The sequence below is a fragment of the Salvia hispanica genome, chromosome 3 (genome assembly GCF_023119035.1).
Source record: "Salvia hispanica cultivar TCC Black 2014 chromosome 3, UniMelb_Shisp_WGS_1.0, whole genome shotgun sequence".
Lineage (NCBI taxonomy): Eukaryota > Viridiplantae > Streptophyta > Magnoliopsida > Lamiales > Lamiaceae > Salvia > Salvia hispanica.
This window is the reverse complement of record NC_062967.1, coordinates 28,953,100-28,979,023: the sequence shown is the minus strand read 5'-3', so window position 1 is coordinate 28,979,023 and position 25,924 is coordinate 28,953,100. Positions and strand designations below refer to the sequence as shown.

The window sequence follows — 25,924 nt, the reverse complement described above, 5'->3', positions numbered from 1 at the left end:
ATATTTCGGCAATGTGTTCACTGAGTACTTTTTGTACTCAGCCCTGCATGTATTTCTAAATGTGCAGGTTGAGCGGTGGCGGGGTGAAGTGAGTGCTGTTGATCCACCAAGAATAAACTCTCGGAGGTTCATGTCACCATACATGGAACCGAGTTCTTTTGCTTCCGCGGTGCCTTTTTAAAGGCAACGTTTCTTTTATCTAAGACTCTGATATATTCTATTTTGTTTAAAGACCTCGTTAATTTGAATATGTACGAACAACCGCTCGAGTCTGCATGATCGTGCGTATCTTGTGTTAAGTACTGTTTCCTTCATTTCATCTTGAATATTAAAGTATCGTTTGGCTTTTATTCTTCTCATTTCCCCCACTTCTTTCCCCCTCTTCTTCTATCCCCCCCTAGTCACGGTACCCCGAGCTAGATTATCCTTAATCAGCTACGGTCGTGACAATATACCTCTCATGTAAGTAATCATTAATACTAGTAGTACGTAATAACAATAAAATACGTCATAAATTTTATTATGATTAACAAATATGCACATTACATCGAATTTGATTCTGTAGTTTTATTGGTTCGTTAGAGATAAAAGAAAGAGATAGTATGTCAAAGTTTTTACTACTCCAAGTATAATTTATAAATATGATAATTCGAATAACAATTGATGTAATTATATTGATTAAAGACATAGTAGAAAAATTGATATAAATTAAATATATCGGAAGAGAAAGCAATATCTTCCATTAATATGTTTCTTTATAATTTTGGATTACATAATGTAATACAGTAAAAATCTCAATACAAAGTATTAATAACCTCTAGATAAAAGAGGATCCAATGTCATGAAGGGGTTGACCCGCACTACGACGATGAAGTTTATCGATGCTTGGTGCCCAATGTTCAAGCGTTCCAACATCGTTCTAGAGACTAAAGTTGAGGTTGATCTAATCTTTAGCACCGGTGAATACGAACTCTCAGACATGGAACCATTGCCTCCCAAGGAGAATCTCACACCCTCGCCGAGGAAAAAGGGGAGGGGGAAGGTGGGAAGGCCAAAGGGGCCAAGACGTCTGATTCCGCGCCTAAGGGGAAGACGAAGTGATGCGAATCCGGGTAGAGCTAAACCATGGAAAGTGAGATGAAGGGGTAATAATGAGCCAAGCCGCAACTGGGGTCAGATTTGAGCAACGATTCGCATATCCATATGATGTCAAAATGCTCTTCAAAGACCACCATTGTCTTTCCCATCGAAATAGCTTCGCGTGGGTATCTTGCACGACTCAATCGGAGCTTGGATGAAGAAGTTATGGTCGTTTTACAAAAGTCGCGCAGTCAAGCAAAGGATGCTCCAGAAAGTTCACGCGGGCGGATGGTTTTGTTGCATGAAAACACCCGACCGGGCGATTTGTGTCCGAGAAGAATTCAAAAGGCGGGATTTTGAATTATTTCGAGTGCCTTTTCATATTCCAACCCTAGTTTGAGTGACTTTTCATCTCCCAATCTACCACATCTATAAATAGGGCATTTTGTATATTTTGTAATAGATTAGAGATTAGACTGAGTTTAGAAAAAGAGTATCTCCTTTGTGAGAGTCCCTCCCCATGTTGGGTGAGATGAATGTTTGGAAAAACCATGGCCGGGCTATGGTTATTTTGTGGTTAGCCCGGGGTTAGCCACTTGATAAATTCACAACTAGCACCATGTAGCTAGTGGCGGAGCTTGGGTGAGAGTATACACTATACCCTAGGGGCGGAGCTCGAAAGAGTATACCTCTAGTGGCGGAGCTTGAACGAAAGTATACCCTAGTGTCGTGTAGCTAGCGAGTGAGTCGATATAAATGATTACTTGGATGAAAGTTGCCAAGGGTTGCCATCATCTTTTTGGTGGAGGTCCTTCGATTTTCAAGAGGTCATTTGTTCACTCCTCAATTTCTTCCATTTCGATACCCCTCGTCCATTCTATTTTTGTTCTATCTTTTTGTGGGATGGAACACATATCCTTTTTAGTGTAATATTTATTTAAGTTTCAATGTAATGTGTTTTTATGTTATTGTTGTAGTGTTTTTAGTTTGTACTAGTTTTTAATTGTGTTGTTGCTTTTACAAGAATAAGTCTTGGGCTAATTTTGGAGATTTTCATCACGAAGAGGCAGAACTACACCCCTAATAAGTCAATGGCTTTGACGAGGTGTTGTGTCGATGTCTCCGAGGACCTAGTCTTCTCCAACAACCATAAGACAACGAGGTTTTGGGGGCATATCGCAGAGAGGTATGCGAGAGTGAAGTTTGATTTGGTGAAGTCCCACAACTATGACCAACTCCACAAGCACTGGGAACAGATGAAGAAGTGAATTGCTAAATTTCAGGTATCTACCAAAACATTCAGAGGATGTTGGGCAGCGGCAACAGTCAGAAAGGTTATCCCCAAATTCAAAGCGAGGTTACCCGAATGTGTCGAAGAGGATGAGGCTCAACATTTGCGCAGCTACAGCGGCAACGACGGCAAAGGTGATCCAACCGACTTGATCTCTCTTGTGGAGGAGAGTGAGCAGATTGTGAGCTGTCCGACTGGAGTTAAAGTGGTCAAGCGGAAGGTGAAGGCCAATGCGACCGGGACACAAGCCGTTTTGCCTTGGGCCGAAGACGGGGCCCTCACTATGGCTGCTACGACGTTGTTGCACAGACTGATGTTCGACACTATCAAGATGCTCACATTGGCAGAGGGCGAGAGCTCGAAATCCCAGCTCATGCAACTCCTCAAACAGACCAAGAGAAGGTTGAGAACGGATCACGATCTACGAACGAGACAACTCTGCCTTCAGAACCAATGTTTTCTTTTTGTCGTACCCTTTTTTTTAAAAGAGTGAACTACATAAACGGTACCTGATATTTCACTTTCGCACATAAATGGTACCCGATCTTTATTTTATATCGTCTTTGGTACCTCATGACAAAAATAGCCCTAGGTACTAAATATGTGATTTTTTTGTTATGGAGGATATTTTTGAAAATTTCAATCAAATAGAACCAAATATGTAATTGTTTTTCCTTTTTTTTTCTTTAGTTTATTCTTCTTTCTTTTTTCTTCTTTTTCTTCTTTTTTTTAGTATTTTATCTTCCTTTCTTCTTTCTTTTTCCCTTCGTTTATGTTTCCTCTTTTTCTTCTTTCTTTTTAGTGTTTTATACATATATCTAATTGCATTCATAATATAAATCAATAACAAAACACCTAATTAAATTAATTATTTAAAATAATTAAATTAATTGAATATTTTAATTAAATTATTTATACTCATTTTAGGGTTAAAACACCTAACTAAAAATATTCAACTCTTTATCATTATGAATACAATTCACAATTTTAAATTTTGACTAAGACTATATTGATTAGTTATTAATTTAATATAAAATAATAATTATTATTTATTAATTATTACTAGTTTTTACTATTATAATAGTAATATTATTATAATAATTAAATATATTTATAACTATAATTATGATTAAATATATATTAAAAAAATAAATTAATTATTAATTTATAACATCAAAATAATAATATTAATATTGATATTGATTAATCATAATAGTACTATAAATAGTGAGAAGAATGAGAGAATGTATCATAATATCACTTTTGGTACTAGTTTTGTCAATACCCAAAATACCCTTTATGACATAAATGGAAAAATGAATTTGTTTAGGGGGTATTTTGGGATGAAAATTACACCAGGTACCAAAAATGTGATTAATAGGTACCAAAAACGATATAAAATAAAGATCAGGTACCATTTATGTGCGAAAGTGAAAGATCAGGTACCGTTTATGTAATTCACTCTTTTTAAAAAACTAAGTACGTTTTGTTCTTGCATTCAATTTATTTTATATTTTACTTTAATTGATAAACATAAGAATAAAAAGAAATAAAATGAATGCTGACATGAAGAATAGGGATGAACTGCTTTATAGGGCATATTTATAAAGGCTACACAATGTATTTGGGTTGAAGGGTAAAATGTTAACATGACATAAGGAAAATGAAGATGAATAGAAACTGGACACCTCCTGTCACATCATCAGGACTAGAAACTGCATGCCACATTACTAGGACACCCAACTGCACAATAGTGGACAAGAAACTAGACTAGCACTAGGACTAGCCATAATAAATAAAATTATAAAAAACAAATAGATTTTACATTCCCGCAAATACGGAATTAAATTTTACGACACAAATACGGGGACAATACAACCATTTTATTTAAATTAAAAAAAAAGTACATCCTAAAAAAATTACATAATTAAAAAAAATACATAAAAAAATCTATTGCCGTGCAGTCTTTCGCGCCCACCACTCTTTAATTAAATCCTTTTGGAGTCGAATATGAGCATCCACTTGGCGCATGTCGACATGTGCCTTGAGGTTGGCCCCAAACCGCGGCTCCGCGGCGAATTAGTCTTCATATAGCCGCTGATGTGCAGCGACGTGATCCCGATCAACCACACTTCAACGCTGGACAATGGGTCGAGGTACCGCCGGCTGCTGCGGCTGCAAGGCCCTTTGTATCAGCCGATTTATCTCGCGGGACGTATAGGCCGCCAACTCTTCGTTAAATCGCCGGTTGAACTCCTCAGCACCCCCACCACTACCACCCACGCGCTGCCACCCGCATCACTCATTTTTGCGATATTGCTCTTGTACAAAAATTAAGAGAGAGAGAAACTCGTTAAAACAAGTGGTGCGAATGAAAACGACGTGCAAATATCAGTATATATAGAGAGGTTTGAAAATTTTAAAAATAAAAAGTAAAAAAATACGCTAGCCAATCGAGAGCCTGCAATGGCGGCCAGCGGACCGGCTAGCGAATCGGCTAGCGCCCGCGAATCGGCGTGGGCTAGCTGATTGGCTCGCCGATTTGCCGCTCGCCGGCTGCAACGGTAGGCTAGCGGACCGGCCAGCACCCGCGAATCAACTAGCCGGCCCGCTAGCCTCGATTGCAGATGATCTAAGGATAGTAGTCCCCGATTGGTAATACTCTTAAGTACTCCTACTCTCTAATTAAACATCATCTCATACTACTTAAAAAAATGTCAAAATAATAGTCACTATAATTGGAGGGAAGAGTATTGCCCTCACTTCGTTGTTTTCGAGGGTTCTTGTCTTAGACTTGTCACCATCTTCTCTTTTCCTAGGATACTCTCTCTCTCTAGCCCTCTCTCTTTCTCTCTCATCGAATCTGAGCAGCAGACAGTGAAACACTCAGACTTGAGTCATCCTCAGGCCTATATTCCTACTCTAATCCTTCCACACACTCACATTCACACGCACACAGCTGCCATTGCATCTGCGAATGCAGTCAATCCCTTTTCTCATCCAATGACAATCCGACCCGATTCCCGATCTCGGATCCGAGCCCGCGCCGCCGCACGAGCCACCCGACGCCTCTCCCCCTGCTACCGCCACCCCGACGATCCAATCACCGGCGGAATCTGCGCATCCTGCCTCCGCGAGCGCCTCTCCGGCCTCGACGCCGCCGTCCCCATTTCAACCTCGCCTGAGCTCCGCCGCAGCAGGTCAGTGGTTTCTACTTCCGGATGCGAAGCCTCCTCCGGCGGCCTCAGCGAGCGGAGGCGCAATTCGTGCGACGCGCTTTCCGCTGGGGGCTCGCTGGCTAATCTGTTCGATGTGGACGATCTGAAGAGCGGATCGGAGAGTGAGGCGAAGGTTGAATCGAAGAATGTAGGGCTCTCGAGGGTCACTTACACTGTGATCGAGCTGGAGAAGAAAAATCAGGATCGGATTAGGGTTTCTGATGATGGATTTGGGGGTTTGAATGCCGGTTGTGCTGATAGTGATGGGGATGGTGAAGAAGGGGAATTTAAGTCGATGAAAGAGTATATAGATCTCGAATTCGGGAATAAGAGTAAGAAAAGTAAGGATTTGAGAGATATTGCTGGGAATATCTTTGGAGCAGCATCGGTTTTCAGTAAGAAACTTCGGAAGTGGAGGCAAAGGAATAGCAAGATAAAGGAGGATAAAAACAATGGTGTTGTTGCTGGCAATGATGGAGAGAGTAAGCAGTTTGGTGATGGGCAAAAATTGGGGGAAAATCACAGTGAGATTGCGGGGAGAAGAAGATCATGTGACATAGAGCCGAGGTTTTCGGTTGATGGTGGTCGGATTTCGTTTGAGGAGCCGAGAGCTTCGTGGGATGGGTATATGATAGCAAGAACAATCCCGAGGCTCACTCCAATGTTCTCTGTTGTTGAGAATGGAATCTTGGGGAATGCTGGCAGGTTTGAGAATCACAGATTGTCGGTTGATGGGCTGATGCATTCGATTATAGAGGACGAGAGTAGCTCTGGAGCTTCGGGTTCTGGCCACTCGAATTCAGATTCCTCGAGGCTCAGTAGCTTTGATCGGTCTAGCTCTGTTAGGAGCTTCGGAAAGAAAGGGATACGTTCGGAGGATCATGGGGTTTCGTCCCCTGCAAACGTAAAGTTGGTGATCACGGAGAAGGAGTTGAAAGATTGGCATTTGAGTTCGGGTAGAGATGATGAGCTAGAAAAGCTTGGATCCGTATCTAGAAGTGGTGGTGGTGGTGAAGGTGCTGGTAACATGAATGTGTCGGCGAAGAAATCCGTTAGGTGGCGTAAAGTTTGCACTGTGCTCGGCTTCAGAAACAGGAATCACGAGAATGTGGCAGCAGACCCTTCCACGGATGCTGCTCGTGAGAAGCAAGCAGAGGAGGCTAGTGAGGTTCTTAGAGATGTTGGTGATTGGAAGCTCGCACGAAGCAGTAGTGTTGCAGCTTCGAGAAAGTCATGTGATGCCCCTGGGTCATATTATGCAAGGAGGAGGAGTGTCGACAATGCAGTTGGATTCACACTCAGTGAGAAGGGGGATTTCAAGCTGGAAAGAAACAGGAGCACGAAGTTCCCGTCTGTTGATCTTGACAACGGTGTTACACCATTCTACATGACACCATTGCGGAGCATGAGGAATAGCAAGTCGGGGAAGTTCAAATTCCAGAACTCACACTCCATTGCTGGGAATCTCTTGCGGTTGAACTGACTTGAGGTAGCCAAATTATTCTCAGCATCGTTGTTATTAATTCGTGAGTTTTACATTCCGTTTGTGCACCAAAGTATGTAATACTGTCAAACTGTTTGCAGTGCTCTTTTATTAACACGAAAGTATAAGTTTCTTCGTTTTCTTGCCTGGTTTATCTCTGCCGCCCTTGTTTATTTGAATCTATTATTAGCTAGGAGGAGTTGTGGGATCTGAACTGCATATGCCCGTTGTGGGTTTAGCTTGATACGCTATATGAAGTTCTACTTTCTCGTTTATGCATCATATTAACACGAAAGTACGGGTTTCTTTGTTTTCTTGCCTGGTTTGTCTCTGCTGCCCTTGTTTATTTGAATATTTTGTTAGCTAGGAGAAGCTTTGGATACCGTTTATGCTTAAATAGTTAAAGTGAAGAGAAAGTAATGTAAGAGAGAGGATAATGTAGAGAAGAGTCTTATCTATAATATTCTCTCTCTTACTTTTTCTCCACTTTAATTATTTTTCCAAAATGAGTGCGCAAAATGAAATGACTCTATTACTATGGAACAGATGGAGTATGTAATACGGGCCGATAAACTGTTTGCAATACTCATTTATTAACACGAAAGTATAGGTTTGTATCGTTGTTGCCCTTGTTTATTTGAATCTTTTGTTAGCTCTGAGAAGTTGGATCTGAGCAGATGCTTGTTGTGGGTTTAGCCGGATAAGCAAGATCATAACTATAGTAGAGATATGGAAATGGTGCATAATCTACTACTCTCTCCGTCCCAGCTAAGATGATAAATTTCTTAGTCGGCAAGAGATTTTAAGAGTTGTTTGTTAATTGGAGAGATAAAGAATGAGTGTAAGCATTAAATGTAGAGAGAATGAGATGAATATTTAAATGAAGAGAGTAAAAATAGTTGGGTGTATGAATTTGAGAGACAAAGTTATCAAAAATGGAAATGTGTCATCTTGGTTGTTGGTTGAGACAAATTAAAAAGAGAATTGCGTCATCTTAGTTGGGAGTTGGGACAGACGAAGTATATCATTTACATCGTTATCGTATCATATTGTTGCTTAAATTGCTAAGAAGGTTCGGATTATGTGGTATTAATTTGTAAATAGATAGTTAATGCAAGCATTATGTGCCTCCTCGACCAAACTGCACCGTGTTGTCTGGTCCCATTTCCGGTAAACGATGAGGATTGTCCGATAGGCAAAAATGGTGTTGTGTTGTCAATTCTTCCACCTGCACAATCTGCTTTTGAGCAGCACGGATTTACCCTGAAAACAAGGATGTCAAAACTATTATTCATTTTACAACAAAAGTATGGAGCTAAGTCTGACTTGATTCCGAGCCTCTCTCTGACACTTTTCCTAAAATGAAAACATTATCATTTCTACTTTATTCTCTCTATACTCAACTCATAAAACAAAACCACATAAACTCACATGCTAAACAGGAAATGCTTCACTTAGAGTGGAATAAAGGGATTAAGAACAATAACCATTAAGTATACCTGCATTTCCTTTTTTTCGCATGTAAAAAATAATAATAATCATTTTGTCATACGTCTACCTTTCCATTTTCGTACACTCATCCATTCATAAACACTACAAAATATGTGGGACCATTCTCCACTCAACCGGTCAACCCAAATTATTAAAACTCATGCCTCTATTTTCATGGATAAAAGAGATATAAAAGTGTCCACAATAGTAGAGCCCGTGGTCTTGGGTCAAGCCACAAAACTTGGCCGGACCACCAAAAATACTTGTTCACACAATAGTGGACAAGTCCAAGCCACCAAATTAATTATTTTTTTCATTTTTTATATATTTTAATTTAAGTGAAATAAAAATTATCAAACTATAATAATTAAAAAAAACATAAATTAATTAAAAAAAAAGTTGACAATTACAAGTAAATATATTTATTGAAATTTGAATTTTAATTAATTTGGTGTGAATTAAAATCACAATCCTTAATTAAAAAGTTGACCAAATTTAATTGGGATTTAGTTTTAGAGATGATTTGTTTCCTAAATTAATGATAATTTATTGGGTTTGAAAACCACCGTCCCCTTTATTTTTTTTTAAAACTGCCGTCCTCTCTCTCTACACTTCATCTTCTCCATATTTCTCTCTACACTTCACCTTCTCCAAAATTAGCACAAAAACTGAAAAAATAAAAAAAAAAACAAAATCGAACCTTGGCTCGGGCCGTGGCTCTCGGCCGCTATAATAGGGGAGCCGCGGCCACTGCCCAAGCGCCGCGGCCGAGCCGCCGACGTGGCTCTCTGCTGGGCACCTTTCCCCCGCCGCGGAATTTGTTGGCGTTCGTAATAGGGGGCCGCGGCTCCCCTATAGTGGACGCTCTAAGAGGACATTCTATCTTTATAATTCAACTTTATCACCTCGATCTCATTCAAGATGACCACTTCATTGAATGGCCTAATTTTAGATGAATCATTCAGTGAAATAAGATAGAGAAGAAATGATATTTAAATATTTTGAGGAAGTAGAGAAAATTTATATTTCAAATATAGCAAAGCTAACATCTTGGTTGGTTAGGACAAACTTAAAACAAAATATGAACATCTTGAATGAAACAGAAAGGGTATTTTCTATGTCAAACTAATCCAATATGATAGGGCCATTTATCCAACAAAAAACATCTACCAAATATTTATTAGAACACAATGCAAATATAAAATGACGCATTGTTTGTGAACGAAGAGAGTAATCGTTATGTATAATAGTAACAATTGTTATGAATAAAATTTATAGTTACAACAAAAAAAACTAAGTTACAAAGTAATAAGGAAAAAGAGTGCATGATAAGCTCCGACTATCCTATGTGCATGTAAACTAAGAAGCAAAAGAACTCACCGATATGATGCCAAGCGCTTACAGGTGCTATAAGTGAAGTCCGTACGTAACCTCTTAATTGCCATCATCGCGTCGTCGTCGTCATTATCATCATTGTCATCATCCGTGTCAACATAATTGCAACCTGACCTTGTTTGAGCACTTATTCGCCTTGGGATGTACACATTCAAATAGTAGCTAATGATGCTTCCTTTGCTATGGCGCGAAAAACATTGTGAGGCGACCTTCACGAAGCTTGTGTCGCTTGATGTAATGTTCATTTTGACAACATCATCAAATTTCCTCTGTTCCTCCTTATTCCATACCTTGGAGACATCATCTCCCATGACATCAAACCTCCATTTCCAAAATGCGGGACCAAGTTCGTCCTTTAATTGGATCCTTTTGGCTGACACATGTTGTCTAACGCAATCTATTGACCCTGGGAACACACACATACAATTTTGCGGTCTGCCTCTTCCGACCATATTTTGCGGCGTAATTTGGCTTCTTCCTTTTAGTGGCCACATTTGAGTTCCTAACCACTTAGTTTCATCGTCAGACACAGTGTCACCAATTGTTAGGCGAATCTTGGAAGACAAGGGATTCCAAGGTGTAATGTCTACCTGGAAACGAGGTCCAACCGGAATCGCTAACTTAGCATGATCATCAGTGATGAAGGAAATCCAATCTATTGGTTGTTTTCTATGAATCCTTTGATTATTTGGGGTCTTCGACAACTTCATAAGTGGGGCAATCTTCTCTTCAAGATGCTAGATGGTGCAACATTAAATTAAGTTACTTATTCCAACCACGAAAAATAAATTTATGCACATATTGTCAAGGAGCAAGTTCATTAAGATAGTTGCTTCAAGATACAAGATTGAAGCCTAAGCTTAGATTTGATAGCCAAGAAATGGCATGTTGGTATAAAAGTTGGCAACTAAAAGCACAACAAACATGTCAACTACTCCCCCCGTTCGTGAATAGGAGTCTCATTTCTATCTATCACGAGTTTTAAGAAATATTAAGAAAAATGAGTGTAAAAAAGTTAATGGAATATAGGTCTCATTATATATGTTAGTTTTAACTAAAATGTGAGTGAAATGAGTTAATTGGTCAATATTCTCCCTCCGTTCTGCGGTAGAGGAGGCGTTTCTTTGCGGCAGGCGATTTAAGAAAAAATGTGCTAGTGAGTTAAGTAAATGAAGAATAAAGTAGAAAATGGAAAAGGGTAGAGAGATGTAGAGAGAATAAAGTAAGTGAGAAGAAATGCGTTGACTTTTACTAAAAAGAAAAATGACTCTACTAGTATAGAACGTACCAAAATGACAAAATGACTCCACTACTATGGAACGGACGGAGTATCATTTATAGTAACAGTGAACCGGGATTCTTATTCGCAGATAGAGCGAAACGAAAAAACGGGACTCCTATTCGCGAACAGAGTGAGTATCAATTATGTCAAAAATGCCCTACCTAAAAAATTATCTGCTATAACAATTAAACAATGCTTGGTTGACAATACGTTTCCTCTCCAAAGAACTAATAGGTCGGGATTAGGTAGAAACTTCCCCAGAAAGCAACTTAAAATCAATCAATGTTGTTGATCTTGGTAAAATGGAACAACCATAGTCAGTTTAGTGTTGTTGAGTGGAGAGAGAATAAAGCACAAAGTGATATTTCAATTTTCAGAATTGTGTCACTTTGTGCGAGAATCCCAGAAAGGAAAACATGTCACTTTAACTTTGTGCTTTATTCAATTTTCAGAATTGTGTCACTTTGTGTGAGAATCCCAGAAAGGAAAACATGTCACTTTAAATGGGACGTATATTGTTGAGATCTCAATCAAGATTTACAATCATCTAATAATATGATTAAAGATTCTTGCAAATATAATGCTAAATCCTCGTCACCAAAATCAAGACTTCTAATCATCTTCTTTCCTCCGTCCCACTCAAGATGTTCACATTCTTGAGTGACATGAGATTTTAGGAAGAAGAGTTGTTAGGTGAAACAAGTAGAGAGAAAAAGGTAATTGAATATTTTAATGAGGTGAGATGTAAGAGGGATTTATTTCCAAATATAGAAAGTGAACGATCTTAAGTGGGACAAATTAAAAAGAAAAGGTGGACATCTTGAGTGAGACGGATGAATAATTTTGTTTTGGAATTTTAAGAATTTACAACACGAACAATGTGAGCTATAGCCCCGACCTTGATCATTTTCTTACACCTCCCTAACTTTATAAGAAGAAAGAAAAAATACCTTGTGCAAATGAGAATATATAAACATATGAAATTTCTACAATTTGGTTGCTCTAAACTTGGGCTCTTTACAACATATATTTCTCCATTCATTTGGTGACTAGGAATGACTAGGAATTTCTAGGTTGACTTGTTCGCTTTTTTCGGCCTTCTTAATAAATGCTCATATACTGGCGATGATACACATTGAACTTGTACATCTAAAACACAAAAGCTAATGAGACCTTTTCATGGTTTGAAATCCAATCCAATCTCGAACCTAGGTAACATTTGTATTTTGTTATGCATCACGACTTGCTAGACTACCGAATAGAAACTTGTGTTCATCTTGCTCGAAAACTTACACATATCATCTTGAACCCACACCAATTGGATCTAGTAGTACATTATTGTCTATTAGACTACAAGACCACCCTGGTTCAATATGGTGAACTGAGAATAATCCCCTTTTTCAGTGATGGGCACAGAAAATGTTGGTTGAGGCTCCATTGTTTTTATAATTATCTAGGAATAGATTTGATAAGGGCTGAATATAAATTTTGAACACATCCACAAATTATAATGTAGAAGAAAAGAAAAGAAGAAAACTGGTAGGGGTTAAGTCCCCTCTCCACACTTTACTATGTTCGTCCATGTCTCTAATGCACTAGTGACTCATTAAGCGAGCCAGTGAGTGTGGTTAATCACGCTCATGTCAAGTAGCCAGGGCTCATCCACCAGACTTGGCTTCCAATCTCCTTAGAAATAAAGGATACAGAGATACGAACCTATAGAACATATCCTATATCCTATTAAAGTAAGGTTTCCTAAACAACCAAAGTACTGCTAACAACTACTCCCTCTATCCCATAAAAATAGAAAATTGGGGACCAACACGACTTTAACGTGAAATTGATAAAGTATGAGAGAGGTTAAAAAAAAAAGGAAATTGGAATATTGTTAGTGGAGAATGAGACACGTTAGAAAAACTGACCAAATATAGAAAAGGGGCTAATTTTTGGGACGGGGGAGTATGTTTTTCTTTTAAAGAGGATCGATGACGATTCCCCATTTACCTCCGTGGTGATTCAAACCCCAACCTTTTGGACCCAACCTGTTAGATGAATGGGAAATGTCTTACCAATTAAGTTGAAATTCATCAACTCGCAAACAAAGTCGAGGATCAAAATCACCAATAGCTATCTCATCTAAACCTCAAGCCAAATACTCATGACCGATGAGAAAATTTTCTTGGAAATTGGTTCTCACGTTCTCACAACAAGCAAATTGAGGAAGATCAACAAAAAAATGGATAAGCCAAAGCCAATAACCAACCAAAGAAACCATAGCATCAACACTTAGAAAAGGGCAAAAAAATAAAGATTTAAATTCACCGAGAAAACTCTTCAAGAATCAAATAAAACACAAATATATGGAAAGATTCGAAATTTACAAATTCTATAACAACAAAAATTACCTTACCGGAAATTACGCAAGCACCGCAATCTATTCTTCAACTGTATGCCGAGAAAAACGCTGGTAAATATAAATACGAGGGAACCAAGTTACTTAAAGTTTGAAATTTGATTTGGGAATTTCAATGGTGCGTGTCTTTTCCAAGATATGAACTACTTTTTGCAATTGACATACAAGAGGCAATTTGTGTATTTAATAACTATTCTTCCGTTAAAAAAGGAAGTGACATTTTGTTGGACATCCCAAAAAAAAATATGATTCAATTTAGTTGGGATGAATGGAGTATTTCTTTTTCTGTTCGTCCTATAAATATTCTAATTTTTAAAAATTCAAATAATATACTACACTTACACATTATTTTATTTACAACTTATATCATTATCATCACCATTAACACTTATAAAATTATAATAATGTGGACTACACTCTCCATTAACATTATTTCCACTATCCTTTCTCTCTCTCTCTTCTTTTTTCCTTATTTATTTAAAACCGTGTCGGACCCAAAGTTCATACTTTTTGGAGACGGAGAGAGTATTATTTTTTTCCCACACAAATACTCCTATTAAAATATATTATCTCTGTATTCTATTTTAGGAAGTGGAGCCTGCAATCCATTAATACTACATCTATTCCCTCTGTTCTAAAATATGCGAAACACTTCTTTTTGGGCACAAATTTAGGGAACTAATATTTAAATAGTTAAAGTAGAGAGAGTAAAATGAGATAGAGAAAAGTAGAGAAGTAAAAGAGAATAAAGTATGTAAAGAATAAAGTAAGAGAGAATTTTTTATTAAAAAAGGAAACGACTCACTTATAGTGTGACTCCAAAAAAGAATATGACGCATTTATATTAGAACGGAGGGAGTATTTTTTTTTTCTTTCCTCACTTTTATTAAACCAATTATATATTAAAATCAATATCATTTCAAAAGTTTCTATTTTTCAAATAGAGAGGTAATACTATTACTATATTAAAGTGGAAAAACTAATAAAATAAGAAAGAAAAATATATTAATAATTATTTTCCTATCCCAACTAAGTTAAAATCACATGTATTCTTTTTTTTTTCCATCTTTTACTTTATTTTCTCTTATCCGCGAAATGAGTTCTTGCACCCAAACTTTAATTGAATAGTAAGAGTTTTATAATTTGTAAGTACAAAAATCAGAAATATGTCTTTAAAATTTATAATTTGTACATTATTTATACGAATGAGTCGGTTACATGTAAATTTTAGCTAGAAACTCAGTCGGTTGAGTGAGCTTTATAGATGGTTTTAGGCCCTGACCTAGCCCATGCTTATTGGCGAGGCCCAATTGGTACATTAGATTTATGGCGTCTCGATTCTAATTTGTATAATTTTTTTTTTTCTAATCTAGTTAGCCCTATTTTTGGGTGACCGAGCACGCCTAACAGTTACGCCTGCTAGACTGTTAGGCGTGACCAATTTTTATGGCTTTAAATATAATATACATAAAGTTTGATAAATTTAATTTACTACATAGAGGAAATCATAAACATATTTTGTAGAATGATCTATAAATGCAAAATTGTTGAAAACTAAAAAGGAGCATTACCTTGTCAAGAGTGGTTAAAGAATATGCATCACAAAACCTTATATTGTGGAAAGGCCATGAATTCCCATCTCAATCTTTTTTGGGGGGAGAAAATTGTGATGTGATTTTAATGAGAATTGTGATTGGATCTGATTTTGAAGAATTAAGGCATATATATAGGTGGGTGGAGAGCATATAGAGCCCTAGAAACATGTGATATGATATGCATTGGGCTTTATGGGCCTATTATTTATTAATTAATAATCTTAACTATTAATCTCTGTATATAAGGATGAATCTTTAGAAGAAATTTCAGGCCATATCCATTCCTAATATTTTGCTTCTAACTTGTATTGACAACTTTATCCTTATTTATCTTCTTTTGACAAATTAAATTCCATATATATCATGAGTTAATTTACAAACTAAAAATCACCATATGACATCTACACTTCAACACATGATTATTTCCACACCCATTCTCATATTTTAAACCTTAATTGATCTCTATACTATATTATCTTCGTTCACTAAAAATAGTTCTAATAATAAATGAAAGTTTTCACTATAAAATTGGTAAAAATAACAAAGAAATTGTGAAACCCATGATTGAAGTATTATTTGTAAAAAAAATTAGATTTACTTTATTTGATAGAGAAACTTACCATGACTAGATGTAGAAAAAATTTAAAGAAAGAATCAAAATAAAAAAAACATGACTACTTTTGGTAGAGAGCTTCAAAACCAGCTGCACTCATTCAAACATCAAATCTCTTCTCTTTTAGAGCTCATTCACAACCTCATTCTCCTCATCCTAACCCACAGCTTCATAGCCTCTTGATCCAGCTTCTTGTCCTGCAAATCCTTCTGGAAATTGTACGAATCTCTATCCGTCTCGATGATCTCTTTCGGCCCGATGCTGGTCCCGATCATCCCACCCTTCGCAATGAACTCCTCCACCGCCTCCGTGTCGCCCGGGTAAGGGAAGTCGTGGCGCTCGTAGAGGTGGGCTAGCTCCTTCTCCTCATTGGGAATCGGCTTGAGCGTCCAACACCCGGACAGTGACGTCTCGTTCAGAAACCTCACGTAGGTGCTGATTAGAGCTTTGCCTACAATAAAGTTACTACTGTTGTTTTGTGTTTGTTCACTTAAAACCCATAATCATTGCGAAAAAAATTGGCTTAATATAAATTGACATCAACACGATGAGTAAGCTCGCCAGTCTCTTAGGTTGATTGTAATTTAAGCGAGGATGGAATTTTTAAGTTGATCTACCAAGCCAAACTCATAATTCATAGTATTTCAAATGCAAAATTATTTCAAATGAATTATAAATCAAAGTTTTGGGTTTTTGAAGAGAAAATGAAAGTTGAGGATATATCCAACCCGCTCTAGAAACACGTTTTACATGCAAGTCTACTCATATACTCATATATTTGACGCTGGAATTCTTTATGTAAGACAAAATGAAAGTATGACAAACGTACGCGCAAATCTACTTTATTTTTCTTCACTTAACTAATGCTCCTACTAAAACACTATATTATTATTATTATTATTATTATTATTATTATTATTATTATTATTATTATTATTATTATTATTATTATTATTATTATTATTATTATTATTATTATTTTTCGTGCTTAACTAATAATAAAATGCTATTTTATTACTTATTTTTCGTGTTGAAATGAAATGCCTCTTTTAGCGAGAGACAAAAGGAGTAATTGTGAATAAAATGAGTTAATGGACTATGGGTCAACTTACCGAATATAGTAAAAGTAAAATGAGATAATTAATGAGGACCGGGAAAATGTGACAATTGGGAGTAAATAGGGACCAACAACAACTCAACAAATTCATCGACAATTTTTACAGCAGCAGATGGCAAAATATAATCGCTGGAATTACAATATAAAAGCCAAACAAGAAGCAGCTGAAACCTTGTCTACTTTAAATGCACGATGAAGTAAACTCGAATGACGAGTGAGAAAAGGTCTGTTAAAATACTATAGGCAGAGAATTTGACTTGTTTGATGAAATGACTAAGAGAAAGTGGACAAAAATAATACTAGAAGTTGGAATGCAGAAGAGAGGAAGTGGTCAATAAACACAAATGAGGGAACAAAGAAGTTTAGGCAGGAAATTTGACTAGTTTGATGAAATGACTAAGAAGTGGACAAAAAATGATAAAAATGGGAATGCAGAAATTTAGGAATAAAGAATTTCGCATTTTTGACTATTTTATGAAATTATTTAATTTGCGAAAAATGGATGAAAAGAGTGAGTAGATTATGCGTTCTACTTTACAGTTTTATAATTACTAGTAATAGAATATGAGGATTTAAAAAATAGTGAAGTATGATGTTCATTAATATAAATGAAAAATAATAAATGTGTTTCTAAATGATGGACGTTAAAAAATAGCAAAATGTATCAAGTTTTGACAGGGAATATTAAATACTCCCTCCGTCTGCGATTTATATATAGATCACTTTGGCTTGTGTATAGTGGTAGAAAAAGAAATGTAATATTGTAAATATTTTGTGGAGCGTAGGGTCTACCATCTAAAAAAAAGGTTATTTAGTTTAATTGTAAATATCCTCAAATAGCAATCTAAATTTAGGAATGAAGAAATCCGCGGCAACTTCCCTGAATTTCGACTTGTAGATTACTCTCTTAGTCATTTCGACGAACAATCAACTTGTCTTAATTTCTAGTGAACAAACCAGCTATCTGTTGCTTTTGCTGTGCTTGTTTTTGTGGCTCGGCTTTTGCAGTGCTTATTTTTTTAATCAGATATATATATAATTAATCAGAGACTCTGCATGCGGAAGTGAGTGAGTGAACAAGTTGCTATGGCGGAAGATGATTTGTATACCAAAGATGGGACGGTTGATTACAACAATAATCCAGCCAACAGGAGAGAGACGGGAACATGGAAAGCCTGCCCTCATACCGCGCCCTAATATTCTTTGTTGTGTCTGTGAAATTGAGCCGATTTCCCTCTGTAATCTTCAATTCTCATGCTTGTTTGTGATATGCGTGGAATAATTACATAATTCATACAAAATATTTTATACTAGTAGTTTTTATTTTATATTAATACAAGATATATAAAATATTTTGTACTCCTAGCACACACACATGATAAATGATGGTGGGTCCATCAATCATGTTGTGTGTATGTAGGAGATGGAGTAGGTGATCCCCATTGAATACCTGAATAACAATCTACGGTGGTTGTAGTATTTAGGAATTACGTGCCCTATAGATAAAATGATCCGTGATCATATTGTTATTTTCACCAATTCTATGCTTGTGTTTGTTTGAAAGGGAACGAATTCTGTGAACGGTTGGCATTCTATGGGGTGAGCTCGAATCTGGTGGTTTATTTCAAGGAGCGTCTCAACCAACCCAACACCACTGCTTCCAACAATGCCTCCAATTGGATGGGCACGTGCAACATCATGCCATTCTTCGGAGCCTTGCATTTCTTGGAAGATATCACACAATAGCAAGGTTCTCTATCATTTATGTCATTGTAAGTTTTCCTGTTTCAATTTATGTCTGAATCGAGGTGCATTGAATTGTGAAGAATCGAATTGGGGGATCAATTGCTGTAATTTTATTTCTTGAATCATAGTTACAGTAGCTACAGCCTTTTATAGGCAAGGGACTAAATTACATATGGTAATACAATCAAGGAGATCCTATTCTATTTACGGAGAATGATCAATTAGAATAAATCACATTAATGACATGATTTCTTTCCAACACTCCCCCTCAAGTTAAGTAACGAGATTCCCAATACTTAACTTGCCCAATACTTCTCTGAATGACTTCGAGTTCACTGCTTTGGTCAGAATATCTGCCAGCTAATCTTCCGACTTAACAAACGGCAACTCAACAATCTTCGCTTCAATTTTCTCCTTGATGAAGTGCCTATCTATCTCCACATGTTTAGTTCTGTCATGTTGGACTGGGTTCTCGGAGATGCTGATAGCAGCCTTATTGTCACAAAAAAGTTTACAATACTTGGATACATCAAGATCGAGTTCTGTCATGAGCCTTTTTAGCCATAGTATCTCAGTGAGACCACTCCTAATTCCTCGAAATTCCGCTTCAGCACTTGAGAGTGCAACCACCTTTTGTTTCTTGCTTCTCCAAGTGACAAGATTGCCTCCAACAAAAGTGAAGTACCCTGCAGTTGATTTTCTGTCATTTGGGTTTCCTGCCCAATCTGCATCAGTAAAACCATTAATCTCCAAATGCCCATGTTTTTTAAACAATACTCCATGTTCGGCAGTTCCCTTTAAGTACCGAACGATCCTCAGTGCAGCTTCCCAATGGTCTTCCTGAGGTGAGTGCATAAACTGACTAACTACTCCCACAACATATGCTATATCTGGTCTAGTATGGGAGAGATAGATAAGCTTCCCTACTAGTCTCTGATATCTCCCCCTATCGGTGAGTTTTGCTCCTTCGAGTATCTGCAGTCCATGATTCTGTATCATCGGAGTGTCTGCTGGCTTGCAATCTATCATCCCAATTTCAGCTAGAAGATCAAGAATATACTTTCTTTGGTTGATGAAGATTCCCTGATCCGATCTCAGAACTTCAATCCCCAAGAAATATTTGAGATGGCCAAGATCCTTCATTTCAAACTCTTTGAACAAGTTCTTCCTTAGTTCGCCTATTTCTTCTTTATCATCCCCTGTGATGATCATGTCATCGACATAAATGATAAGACATGTGATCTTCCCATTCTTCTTCTTGATGAACAATGTATGGTCCGAATTACTCTGTCTGTAATCATACTTCTTCATCACTTCAGTGAATCTACCAAACCAGGCCCTCGGAGATTGCTTCAATCCATACAATGTCTTCTTGAGTTGACATACTTCCCCGGATTGAAACTCTTCAGTGAATCCAGGGGGAGGAACCATGAATACCGGCTTTGGCAGCTCACCGTGTAGAAACGCGTTTGTTACATCAAACTGGTGGAGGGGCCAATCTCTGTTTGCCGCAATGGAGAAGAGAACTCTCACTGTATTGATCTTAGCTACTGGCGAAAAGGTCTCTGCATAGTCAACTCCATATGTCTGAGTATACCCTTTTGCCACGAGTTGTGCCTTGTATCTTTCAATCGAACCATCTGGTCTTCGTTTGATTGTAAATACCCATCTACATCCAACGGCTTTGACTCCTTCTGGTAGCTTTTCTTTCACTCATGTATTATTCTTCATTAATGCTCTCATTTCAGTGAACATAGCTTCTCTCCAATGCTTATATTTCATTGCCTCTTCTGCAGTTTGTGGAATTTCCTCTTCCTCATACAACGCAGCTTCAAATGCTCGTGCCATCTTGGTCAGATTTCCCTGTACAAAGTTTGCCACTCCATATCTGCTCTTTGCACCAATCTTCTCGGGAGAATATCTTTTTGGGGGAATGCCTCGAGTACTTCTATATGGAAGAATATATTTCCCAGTGTCACTATCCACAGTGTTATCCTCACCCTCTGCACTGTTAGTAACGACTGAACTGATATTCTTAGTTCTAGATTCAGGGTTTACCTCGGATATTGGTGGAGAAAGATCGGAAGGCAATGGTTGAGGAGGCTCTTGTGGGGAGGTTTGCTCGGCGGTAGTGACAACTGACTCTGTTTGATCCTCAATCAAAGGACTTGGAGGTAGCACAAACCAACTTAGACAGTCCCCATAATTATTATTAAGATTTTGCTCCCCCTGACTGCTAAGGTGGTGAGGGTAAAAGAATTCGGTTTCCAAAAAATTGCAATTTATGGTAGTGACAATTTTGTTAGTGGATGGATCAAAGCACCTGTACCCTTTCTGGTTTATCCCATACCCAACAAAAACACATTTGGTTGCACAAGGAGAGAATTTGGTTCTCTCATGTTTAGGAATGTGGACATAGACTGTACACCCAAAAACTTTTGGTGTCATGCTAAGCGATTCAGGTATTTTGGCTTGGGTGGAGAGAATATCGAGGGGAGTTTTTTTGTTTAGGATTTTTGTGGGTAATCTGTTGATAAGGTAGACCGAGGTTGCTATAGCTTCAGGCCAAAGGAAAGTTGGGACTTTAGACTCAATCATAAGGGCACGGGTCACTTCTAAGATGGTTCTGTTTTTCCGTTCCGCCACCCAATTTTGTTCCGGTGTATAAGCACATGAGGTTTGGTGAACAAGACCTTTTTTTCTAAAAAATTCAGACATGGTGTTGTTGACAAATTCCCTCCCATTATCTGACCGAAGGATTTTTATGGTGGTTTGGAACTGGGTTCGAATCATATGGAAGAAGAGGATAAATTTTTCGGTTACTTCAGATTTGTGTTTTAAAAAATAAATCCAAGTCATCCTAGTGCAATCATCAATAAAGGTAACAAAATATTTATAACCATTTCCCCCAATAACAGGTGCAGGACCCCAAACATCAGCATGCACTAGATCAAACATAAATTTCAAACGAGTATCTGAAGGTTTAAACGATTGTCTGTGGCTTTTGGCCAAAACACATGTCTCACAAGAAAATTTTTTAGGAAGTGCAAAATCGGGAAACAAAAGCTTAAAATAACCAGGGGAAGGATGTCCTAGTCTTCTGTGCCACAGCCAAGCCTCTTCTTTCGTGGATCCGTGAGCCAGCATCGCACTACCATGTTGAGCTACCCCATCCACGTAGTAGAGTCCCTGGTTCTCAGTGCCACGCCCAACGATCTTCCTCGTCCGAATATCCTGTAAGATGCAAAAACTCGGGTGCATTAGGAGTGTACAGTTCAACTCTCTTGTCACATGACTTACTGACATCAATCTCTGAGATAAACTTGGAACAAATAAGCAATTTGATAATCGAAGATTTGGAGAAATCTCTATAGTTCCAGTCCCTGCTACTGTAATCAGTTCCCCATTCGCAGTTCGAATAAAAGTCTTAGTAATTTCACCAAAGTCAATAAAATCAGTTCTTTCAGGAGTCATAGTATCTGTGGCCCCACAATCAAAAATCCAACCTTTCCTATTCATTCTATCACCTTTTTGCACATTAAACGCAGCGGAAACATTCATCAGAGGTGCAAAACGATTCTGGGTATCAATTCTATCAATTTCGGGGGCCAATTCGGAATTACCAATATTTGTGGGCAACTTATCACATTTAAAACAATCTGGGGGCTTATATTTAAGGTGGGGTTTCAGACAGAATTTATGCAAAAACGGGGGGTTTAATTGCAAATTAAGAAGTTTATTAGGGTTTGGTAAATAACCAAACCCTTTACCTCCATTGAAACCGCCGCCTTCCCATTTCGGCGCCTCCCCTGCTCCGGCTCTCTCCACAAAGTTTCCGACTCGGATTCCACCGCCTCCGCCGCCGCCGTTGCTGCCGCCGCCACCACCAGGGTTGATTTCGGTGTTGTTCAGTTTGTTTCCTTCACCGATTGCTCCTTCTCGCTGTGTGATTTGGGCATTCTGTCGTTGCCCTGTTTCTGCGATGTTGGCGGCGGCGAATTTCGCCTGAGCTCGTGCCCTCTGCCTCTCGTCCCACCATTCCGGGTATCCCACCCGTAGGAAACAATTCTCCCTTGTGTGTTTATTCTTCCCACAGTGGGAGCACCATAGCTTGCTCTTGTCAGGTTTAACTCCGGTTTGGTGTGTGGCTCCTCCGGCTGGTGGCGGTCGCGGTCCATTCCGATTATTCGATCGGTCTCTTTGCGCCCCAAATTCGTAACCCATCTCCCCCGATGATGCATCGGCGCTTCCCGCGCCAGAGGAGTCTCCGGTGAGTGAAGAGGATGCCGGTGGCATGATCTTCCGTCGAGCCGCCTCCCTCTTCACATACCCGTAGGCTTCTTCGACTGAGGGGTATGGTTCCAGTTTGAGTATGTCCCGCCGGATCCCATCGAATTCCCCGTTTAATCCGGTGAGGAATTTGATCAACCGTTTCTCACTTGAGAATTGCCGGAACTGCCTGACTCCTTTATCGCAGCACGTCACCGGCGATTTCTGGGTTCTGTCGACGCTCACCCACAAACCGTGGATTCGACGGTAATAAGTTTCGAGATCCATATCCCCTTGTCTAATTGAAATTACCTTGTCTTCCAGGTTGTATATGAGGTACGGATCCGCCTTGCTTTCAAAGGTGATTTGTAAGTTGTCCCAAAGTGCCTTGGACGTCTGGTGATGGGCAAAATCGGCGAGAATATCAGTTTCGATATTGTCGACGATCCATGAGAAAACCACGAGGTCTGTCTCCTCCCACTCGCGGTATCCCTTGCTATCTGGTTCGGGTGGTTCGTCGGTGATATGAGAGTATCCCCTTCTACTCCATATCGCGACCTTCATCAGCCGTGACCACAGTGGGTAGTTTTTCCCGTTCAGTTGAATGCCACGGTGACATTCCTGGTTGTTCTTAATCTGGATAATTCGGTTGTTATTTTCTCCTCCTCTGAATCTGACATATCTGTGTATAAGGATAGGGATTGGTTTCTGTGTTTGGTTTTAGTTTCTTGGCCGAGAATTGGGTATGAAACAGGCTATGATGAAAGTTTTCTGAACCAGAATTTCTCCTGCTCTGACGCCATGAAGAATCGAATTGGGGGATCAATTGCTGTAATTTTATTTCTTGAATCATAGTTACAGTAGCTGCAGCCTTTTATAGGCAAGGGACTAAATTACATATGGTAATACAATCAAGAAGATCCTATTCTATTTACGGAGAATGATCAATTAGAATAAATCACATTAATGACATGATTTCTTTCCAACAAATTGCGTATACTTTGATTAATAAGTAGTACTAATTGAGATGGTAATATTCATGTAACATGATGAATTCAGACTTTACTGGCCAATTTTGTATTGGCTCATGAAGATTATGTGTGATTATTTCGATGAGAGGGAAATTGGGAATTTAGCATCATCTTAGTGAGAATATAACCTCAGGGAAATGCTAAAATACAACGCTATTTTGGGTGACACTGTACCACCAATCTGAACCGTTAGATTTTGGTTGAGATGCAATTCTTAGATTGACATGTGGCAGGTTTTTATTTATAAAAAAAATCAGGAATTAACGCTGAAGGGCAGAGATGGAAACACAATTCCATCGGTTTCTCTCCCAGCGTAAATCGCGTGATTTATTCTTCTCTCTTTCTTCAATTTTGGAACATATTCACGATAATTTGAAGCAGATTCTGGCTGCGCTGATTTCAATTATTGACGCTCTACGTATCCAACTATTCATTCAATCTTCAATTCATTCAATTAATGGAGAATTAGCGTTCTGATGTCGATGGATTTCTCTGATTTTCCAAAAAGTAAGAAATTCTTCAACTTGATTATGTTCATCTTTAATCCCAAAATTTGAACTGGAGTTTTGTTAATATATTTTGCAATTCAACTTGGTCGTTTCAATATGATATTCACCTCCCCAATTTCGAGAATTTGGTTCTGTTTGTTTCCCTGATTCAATTCGATCAACAATTGTTTTCATTCGCTACTTTAATTTTCGGAATTTGCAATTGAAATTCATGTGCAATTGAAACTCATGGAGTTGAAATTCATATCCAATGACTGCATATTTTCATGCTTGCTTTGGTTAATCGACATTATAAATTTTGCTTATCAGATTGCTTGTATACATTTGCTACATTTTGCTTGCTTATGTGTCTGGATTTCACGTCCCTACCATATTACCACAATAATATATGTCGTTTGGTCCGTGATTATCTCAGATTGCTTGCAACCATTTGTTACATTGCTTTTTTGTAGTTTTGAAATTGCTTAGCATTGTTTTTCCTTCATGTATATTTCATGTTTGCTTTGGTTAATTTGCATTATCGATTTTGCTTATCAGATTGCTTGTATACGTTTGCTACATTGCTTTGTTTATGTGACTGGATTTCACGTCCCTACCATATTACCACAATAATGTATGTCATTTGGTCCGTGATTATCTCAAATTGCTTGCAACCATTTGTTATATTGCTTTGTTGTAGTTCCGCAATTGCTTAGCGGTGTTTTTCCTTCATGTATATTTCAATCCCATTTTACTAATAAAAGTAGATCTTAGATTGCATGGCTATGTATTCTTGATTGTCTGATGATAATAGACGGTTTGAAATGTTATGAATACATGTCGAGGTGTGGTGTGCTTGCTGTGATGTAATAGTCAACCATTACTTCGTATTGCTGATTGCTTAGTAATATTTGCCTAGTTGTTTGTGTATATAATATATTTTGCTTATTGTAACAGTCATCTCGTATTTGTGTTTTCAGTCATGATGCCCTTTTCGTTTCATAATTAATCAATTGTTATTTACTTCTTATGCTATACAGTTGCATGTATGTCTGATTGCCACGATAATCTCAAACCATTCGTTGCTCAGAAATTCAAAAACCGGATGCTTATGCTCGTGCTTCTGGTTACGACACACGGAATTTCCAACCGTTTGGTCTCTCCAAAATAGAATGCTATTAAGTTGAAAAACAAACCATTGCATAGGTGTAGAAACTGTCAGGAATTGGGCCATCACGACTCCAGGAATGGCAAGTGGGTGGATGAAGAAGAATAGCAAGATTGCTTGTTTACAATTGGTTTATTGCTTGCCCCTGATTTAGGAATCGTATATCATAGTTTGTGTTACATTTTTAGGAAATTTCTTTGTTATCATATCTAAATATTGATTTTTGGTACTGGATTGCTTGGTT

At 38.0% G+C, this 25,924-nt stretch overlaps 3 protein-coding genes across 6 annotated transcripts; 1 reads left to right on the top strand and 2 right to left on the bottom strand.

Moving 5' to 3' along the window:
- The first annotated feature begins 5,139 nt into the window (after positions 1-5,139).
- On the top strand, positions 5,140-7,214 carry LOC125210032 (protein OCTOPUS-like). Its single transcript, XM_048109610.1, has one exon. It carries the CDS (start codon positions 5,375-5,377, stop codon positions 7,070-7,072), a length of 1,698 nt encoding a protein of 565 aa, XP_047965567.1. The 5' UTR covers positions 5,140-5,374; the 3' UTR covers positions 7,073-7,214.
- Positions 7,215-7,998: 784 nt separating this feature from the next.
- On the bottom strand, positions 7,999-13,785 carry LOC125216093 (AT-rich interactive domain-containing protein 2-like). Of its 4 annotated transcripts, none has more exons than XM_048117717.1 (4): positions 13,651-13,785; positions 10,549-10,695; positions 9,944-10,467; positions 7,999-8,335 (listed from the first exon to the last, which is right to left on the bottom strand). In XM_048117717.1, exons 2-4 carry the CDS (start codon positions 10,666-10,668, stop codon positions 8,152-8,154), a joined length of 828 nt encoding a protein of 275 aa, XP_047973674.1. In that variant the 5' UTR covers positions 10,669-10,695; positions 13,651-13,785; the 3' UTR covers positions 7,999-8,151. The 4 variants fall into 4 exon arrangements, with proteins under 4 accessions (XP_047973674.1, XP_047973675.1, XP_047973673.1 ...); XM_048117718.1 differs by having other exon boundaries at positions 9,944-10,460; XM_048117716.1 differs by having other exon boundaries at positions 9,944-10,695; positions 13,646-13,785.
- A 2,210-nt stretch (positions 13,786-15,995) lies between these two features.
- LOC125209785 lies at positions 15,996-18,700 on the bottom strand. Its single transcript, XM_048109367.1, has 2 exons — positions 18,624-18,700; positions 15,996-16,329 (listed from the first exon to the last, which is right to left on the bottom strand). The coding sequence occupies exons 1-2, from the start codon at positions 18,698-18,700 to the stop codon at positions 15,996-15,998; spliced, it is 411 nt and encodes a 136-aa protein (XP_047965324.1).
- Positions 18,701-25,924: the final 7,224 nt, after the last annotated feature.

Coding starts and splice junctions, on each gene's coding strand:
- LOC125210032 (XM_048109610.1), top strand. CDS start 5,375: ATGACAATCCGACCCGATTCCCGATCTCGGATCCGAGCCCGCGCCGCC.
- LOC125216093 (XM_048117716.1), bottom strand. CDS start 10,668: ATGAAGTTGTCGAAGACCCCAAATAATCAAAGGATTCATAGAAAACAA. Junction 8,336..9,943: donor AAGCGCTTGGCATCATATCG/GTGAGTTCTTTT, acceptor CCTTGTTTTCAG/GGTAAATCCGTGCTGCTCAA.
- LOC125209785 (XM_048109367.1), bottom strand. CDS start 18,700: ATGCAAGGCTCCGAAGAATGGCATGATGTTGCACGTGCCCATCCAATT. Junction 16,330..18,623: donor GTTGGAAGCAGTGGTGTTGG/GTTGGTTGAGAC, acceptor ACAAAACAACAG/TAGTAACTTTATTGTAGGCA.